The 6,754-nt window shown below is 46.0% G+C and overlaps 1 protein-coding gene across 5 annotated transcripts in view; it reads right to left on the reverse strand.

Moving 5' to 3' along the window:
• Positions 1-6,192, reverse strand: part of pcdh10b (protocadherin 10b) — a 29,142-nt gene extending 22,950 nt beyond the window's left edge. The window contains exons 1-3 of one of the 5 annotated variants that reach the window (XM_017303488.1): positions 2,851-6,192; positions 1,362-1,420; positions 1,113-1,219 (exon numbers count right to left, since the gene is read on the reverse strand). In XM_017303488.1, coding sequence (XP_017158977.1) covers positions 1,113-1,219; positions 1,362-1,420; positions 2,851-5,199 — 2,515 coding nt within the window. In that variant the 5' untranslated portion in view covers positions 5,200-6,192. Of the gene's footprint in view, positions 1-1,112; positions 1,220-1,361; positions 1,421-2,685 lie in introns of those variants that run through there. The other 4 variants (XM_008403130.2, XM_008403132.2, XM_008403133.2 and 1 more) reach the window with 4 other exon arrangements.
• Between the last annotated feature and the right edge of the window lie 562 nt (positions 6,193-6,754).

Consider the following 6,754-nt stretch of genomic DNA (forward strand, 5'->3'; position numbering starts at 1 on the left):
GTGTGTGTGTGTGTGCGTGCTTTAAGAAGTTTTTGCCCTTTAACTTTTTCTGATCTGCATATTTTCACAAAATGACCAAGGTAAACAAATAAAAAAACTACCTGGTACATGAACAAACTAATTGGGCTGACCACATTAAACCATAACTACACACTTCAGTTTTCTTTCATGACTTCAAATAAAAACTGTATTTGCCTTTCACCTCGCTGTAGCTACAGCTACATTTCTTCAGTGTAATAAATGAGAGATTTCTGTTCTATTCCTTCTATAATATTATTTGAGGAAATGTGTCCAGCTTAGTTCTGTTCACTGAGGCCTGCTGCTAGGATCCCTTCTGTGGAGCTCCGTACACAGAAGGTCCAACAATCCAGAGCTCAGTTCTGAATGAACACATGACACTGACATATGTAACTCTGGGCCTGTATTATATGAGCTCTAGTTGGTTCATTTAGRAAAAAAAGCAAAAAAGCCAAGCAGTCAAGGAAGGGAGCTGAAAAAAGGAAAGTGGCAAAGGACAACATGAAGGAATTTATTAACTCATCTTATGAACAAATGAATTGCCTGTTTTGTTCACCACAGGCACAACCTATTTGGTCGGCTTCCCAGTTCTTTGTGTGAGCGCAGCCTCATTAAAAAACCCGTCACATCTAGTCAAGTAGCCACAGGATGAACTGAGCGCGCTCACCAGGAGCAGGACACCATGGATCTACAAACAACCAGTACCCGCTCACATTTTATCATGTGACAAAAACACAAGAACTATTCATATGGATGAAAGCCAAACTCTTCTAAGAAACTTTTATAAAACTTTAGAAAAGAATTACCATAACTTGATTCTTAAACACTGACTGACAGAAACAGAAAATCATGTCAGATGATCTTGACTCTGACATAATTGCAGATGTAATTAAAACAAGTTTTAATTTGACAAGCTTTGCTCAGTTTCAGGCAGCAGTCTGCTTCTGGAGACACACTGCATAGCAACCACATGCAAATCAGCAAACCCTACTCTGTCTTACTCAAACCTAAGAGCAACTCATTTGCTCCTTTAACTTCTAGCACAAACATTCAAATAAAATGGCTGAAGAAAAAGAGGTGAGGCACCATCTTACCAGAGGAATGTCCTCGATTTGTGGCATCGTGGTCACTGTCTCCTTGCTCACTATCTCCGTGGCCACTGTCTTTAGAGCTGACCAGATCTGCCTCCTGGAAGGCTGAGCTAAAATCAAAGAACATCAAATCAACATCTAAACACTGACCTTTCTGGTAAGTCTCATATCCATGGTGATGAGGCATTTAGTAGGTGTGGAAAAAGGCCTGAGCAGCACCAGGCTGCAGCAGGAGGCCCTTCCTGTACCTACCTGTTGACACGCCTCGGCCTCTCCACCAGGTAGCCGAGTTCGGTTCGCTGGTGTTTGGTCTGAAACAAGAAGGAATGCTGTTCAGTCTGTTGCTCCAGCATTACATGTAACACAGTTAAAGAAAAATGCAGCAATCAAAAATAGGCATAACCAAAAATATAGAAAAGTTTTAAAAAGGCAAAAAAGGATGTAGTTCAGCAACAATACAACACACACTGTGTCACACTGATCAGGGCAGTAAAATCTAGAGTTTTCTCTTACGTATGATGTGGAGTGTGTGCACGGTTCTCTTACGTATGATGTGGAGTGTGTGCACGGTTCTCTTACGTATGATGTGGAGTGTGTGCACGGTTCTCCTACATATGATGTGGAGTGTGTGCACGGTTCGGACTCTAGACTTGGGACACTTCAGTGTATAACAAGGCTGCCACTCAACAACATTCTGACAGATTAGCAGAATGCAAATACTTCTCTACATCAAAGTAGCAGATAGGCATGTGTTTAATGTGTGTCACACACACACACACACACACACACACACACACACACACACACGCAGCTCTCTATGCAGTCAACAGCAGCCTCTGAGCAAATGCAGTTGAAAACATAGGAGGCAATAACTAAATGATTTTGTTTCTTTGATTTTATTACTTATAGCTCTGTGTTTGAATAAAATGAACAATTTCTTTCATTCTACAGACATTTCTTCCAAACTCCAAATAAACATTATGAACATTTTTGTCTACAAAGGAAACATTAACGATAACAATAATGCTGCACTTTCAGACCTGAAATAACACAAACACATTCAAATTCCTTTTTATATCACATAGCACTAACGTTCCAACTTTGGAAGCRTTCATAAAATCATGCTTGGTGGAAWAACCCTGATTTTCAGTCTTTCGCATCATTACTGGGTTCGGGTGTGTAGAGGTACTGATCAGGGACGGTTCGCAGTGGCCTCAGAGTTTTCTGCAGCTGTATGTTTTATGTAYGTAAGAGGCCCTCATGCACTGACAAAATAGCTTCAAAGATGAGGAGTAAAAAACAAGCACCCATTATTTGTTCAGGGCAGACCCCCCCCCCCTGCAACAGACAAACCTTGTTGTTCTGTCTTGCCCTGAAATCTGCCAGAAGTCACTATCCTATGATGCATTGCTGTATCACAACCTTATCAACAAACTGTGACTCCAGCAAGCTACTGGCTCCTGCATGYGATAAACATAAAGGATCACATCAGAAAAGAAGAAGACCAGTTTCTGAAACGGGTTTTCAGTATGCTAATGCTCTCTTAATTCATCATAGGAATGAGAGGGTCTCTTACCTCGTTTGATAAAATGCTGCCGTTTGATATGATGTCAGGCTGCTGGTCTGTGTACCCTGACCCTATGGCACCACACGGGTTGTGATCGGTGTCTGTGCTCCTAGATGGACTACACGGCTTTAGGAACATGAGGTCAGTTTTGGCAGACTCTGGAGTCAGACATACCTGATAGCAATAGTTCTGGTTTTGATGGTGGGAGCCGAAGCTCCCAGACTCCTCCACAGGGACTTGAGCCGTTCCAGGCCCGCTGACATTGACAGTGCTTTGCACAAGCATGATGTCCGCCTTGCTGAGCTTTTTCTTGCGGGATCTACCCTGCCGTGAGCAGCAGGAGCTGCATCCAAGACAGCAGTCACTAGTKAGGCAGGTATAAATGTTGAGCTTTTTGTCCTTCTGGCAGCGCACGGCCAGCACAATCATCACAAGGAGGAAGATGAAGGAGACAGAACCGAGGGCAATGATTAGGATGAGGGTGAGGTCCAAAGCACCATCTTTGGCCTTGCTGGTGCCCACTTTGTCTCCCATACCCCGGCCTTCAGCCATGCTGTCTACCAGCATCACCAGTATGCTGGCACTGGAGGACAATGGAGGCTGGCCATGGTCTCTCACCTCAATCACCAGGTCGTACTGCTGGTGGGGGTCTCGCTTAGCTGACACCCGCCTTGCTGTTCTGAGTTCACCAGTCCTCCAGTCCATCCTAAACATCCCATTGTCGTTACCTCTCTGAATGCTGTAGGACAGGCGGGCATTCTCACCATCATCTGCATCCATGGCCACAACACGGGTCACCAGGTAGCCTGGCTCAGCYGAGCGGGGAAGGGGCTCCTTTGCAGTCCCATTTTTCCCCAGGGGAGCAAGTACCAGGGGCGCATTATCATTCTGATCAACAATTATGACTTTGACAGTTGCATTAGAGGAAAGCTCAGGGGCACCGGAGTCCTTGGCGCTGACCATAAAGGTGAAATCTTTTAGCTGCTCATAATCAAAAGACCTGAGTGCATAAAGGTACCCTGTCTCCTCGTTGATAGACACATAGGTTTTAACTGACATGCCCTGAATGTCGCACTCTAAGATGGAGTAAGTAATGAGRGCGTTCTGCCCTACATCAGGGTCCAGGGCCGTCACGGCGTGGATGTACGCTCCTGGTACATTGTTCTCTGTCACATACACATCATAAACGGATTGCGTGAAAGTGGGCGCATTGTCGTTTTCATCTGACACCTGGACGCGGATGGACTTACTAGAGGCGAGAGAAGGAGTTCCTTTATCCCGCGCCACCACGGTCAGGGAGTAGGAGTCTGCCTGCTCCCGGTTCAGGAGCCCGTCAGTCACTATGGTGAAGTAATTCCTGAAAGAGGACTTTAATTTGAACGGGACATCACCGAGGATTTCCACGTGGATCTGTCCGTTCTGCTCTGCGTCACGGTCCGTCACACTTAACAGGGCAATGACGGTACCGGGAGCGGCTTTTTCACTCACCGACTCCGTGACAGTGCTGAAGGTGATTTCCGGTGCGTTGTCGTTCACGTCCGCCACTTTGACCAACACTTTACAGTGCGCGGGCACGGCGTTTGGCCCGAGGTCCTTAGCCTGGACAAAGATCTGATAGAGGCTGCTCTCTTCGAAATCCACCTCCCCGCGGACTTCGATGCGGCCGGTCCGCGGGTCTATGCCGAACATCTCCTTAACGCGACTGGAGATGTGGTTGCTGAAGGAGTAAACTATTTCCCCGTTCAGTCCCTCATCTAGGTCGGTGGCGTTCAGCTGGATGACCAGTGTGCCCACCGGTACATTCTCCGAGAGACTCACCGTGTAGACGGGCTGCTCAAACACGGGCACATTATCGTTAGAGTCCAACACTTTGACCACCAGCAGCGCGGTGCCAGTCCGAGGAGGCTGTCCGCCGTCCACMGCAGTCAGCACGTACCTGTGCGCTGCCTGCTGCTCCCTGTCCAGAGGCTTCTCCAGGACAAGTTCTGCAAATTTATTTCCGTCGGTTTGGGTCTGCACGTCCAGGTAAAAGTAATTGTTGGTTGTGATGTCATATGTGCGCAACGCGTTGGAGCCCACGTCCGGGTCGAACGCACTCTCCAAAGGGAACCGGGTGCCAGGGGTTGCGCTCTCTGAGATTTCCACCGTGATGTCTGTCTCCGCGAAGCTCGGTGGGTTGTCGTTAATGTCCACCACTTCGATTTCGACCCTGAACAGCTCCAGTGGGTTCTCCAGGAACACCTCCATGTTCAGCTGGCAGGTGCCACTCTGCTTGCAGATTTGCTCCCTGTCGATTTTCTCGTTAACGAACAGGACGCCGTTCTCAAGGTTCACTTCCAGATATGGCGTCCTTGAACTAGGCACTACCTGGAATCGCCGGGAGGCTAGTTTGGTCAGGTCCAGCCCCAGGTCTTCAGCGATGTTCCCCACCAGCGTGCCATGCTCTGCCTCCTCCGGGACAGAGTAGCGGATCTGAGAGAGCGCTCCATCCGTGAAACACAGAGCTATCAAAAGCACAATCATGACCGGAAAAACAAGTGCACTTGGGTAAAAAAGAAATAAATACACCAGCAAAAAGCATTAATCTCACTGTCTTCTGAAGACAACAAATCTCAACATTCTCCGGCCACTGCAGCCAGCAAGTGAAGAAACTCTCCACAGTGCGTCAGGAAAATGGAGTCMCTTTAAAAAAGAGACATTTGGGTCTTTTGGAGAAGTTCTGTTTGTATAAGCTCAGTTATTTCGGAGCTCCACTGTCAGGTTGTTCAGAGCCGTCCTGGAGCTTCATCCTCACTCAGCCTGTAATCCACGGAGCAGACAGGAGTTCGTCTCTTCACATCCATGGACCCAGTCAGGAAAAACCAATCACAGTTTTTACCGGGCTGTGCTGATGGCGCCTCGCTGCCTCTATGCACTGTCGTCCTCTTCACTCTGTACTGATGCTGTTCACTCAACTATTTGCTTTTTCCTCCGCATCGCGCCTCCCATCGCGTCCCACTGAAGGCTCTCTGCTGATTGGTCTCTTTGCCTGCCTGTCAGTCCGTTTGGYCAGCCTCTCACTCACTGCTCCTCTCTCTTTACCTCCCTGTGAGCTCGGAATGTTTCCCTTAAGACGCATAAAAAATGGARATCTTGAAACTGAAGTTAACATTTACAGAAATCAAGTGATAAGCTGACAAATTGAGGCGCTCCTCCTGACACTACTAATGGAGCAGAGTGAGTTCAGCACTTGTTGACACSGTGGCAGAACCTTTGTGGGCCCAAGGATATGCTGGGCGATCCGGGTTAATGCATGCAAATGTTGTGATATGCATGCAGTGAATCATTCGCCATTCATGTGCTGCTCTCAAGGCTGAGCTCTATAATTACACCCAGCAGTCTTGACGTTATTATTTCTCAACCAGCCACACAGCAGCAGCACAGAGAGGCAAGCAGACGCTCTTATCCGCGGAGCGCAGGCGACCCCTAGCGGCGAACTTTAACTAGGCAGTGACTTAAAAACCTACCTGACAAGTGATGTTTATTGTGATTCTGGTTATTTTAACACATAGACTGATACTTTATATGTGTAGTACTAAAAACTTACCATCCTTAAAAAGAATAAAAAGAAGGAAAACACAAATCAGCACTTTTTGTTTTTTGTATTTATTTATTTTAGAGTGACAGTTTTCATGTTTCGGCCACTTGGCTCTCATTCTAAGAGAAAATGTACGGTGGAAATAAAAAGCAAGCTAATGGAATGAATGAGTTCCTAAAAGATTTTAAGCAGTCACCTCTAACTACATCGCATTACAAACCTGTGCTAGTTTAATATTTACAGCTATATTTTAACCTTTTCACATTTATTTCAAGCATCTGATAAAGATCACTTGATATTATTTTGGAAATTAATCAAATTTGATATTTACTCTTTTATACATATACATGTGCAATATTTCTCTGGGGTTTTTTTACTTTTAAATTTATATTCCCGGTTTGTCATTCTTCCTTTGTTGTGTTTCTCTCCTAGATGAAGAAACCGCAGGTGAAAAAATATACTTACATTTGTGAAAGTACACTTTAAGTATACTAAGTATTA

The sequence above is a fragment of the Poecilia reticulata genome, unplaced genomic scaffold (assembly GCF_000633615.1).
Source record: "Poecilia reticulata strain Guanapo unplaced genomic scaffold, Guppy_female_1.0+MT scaffold_301, whole genome shotgun sequence".
NCBI classification, from domain to species: domain Eukaryota; kingdom Metazoa; phylum Chordata; class Actinopteri; order Cyprinodontiformes; family Poeciliidae; genus Poecilia; species Poecilia reticulata.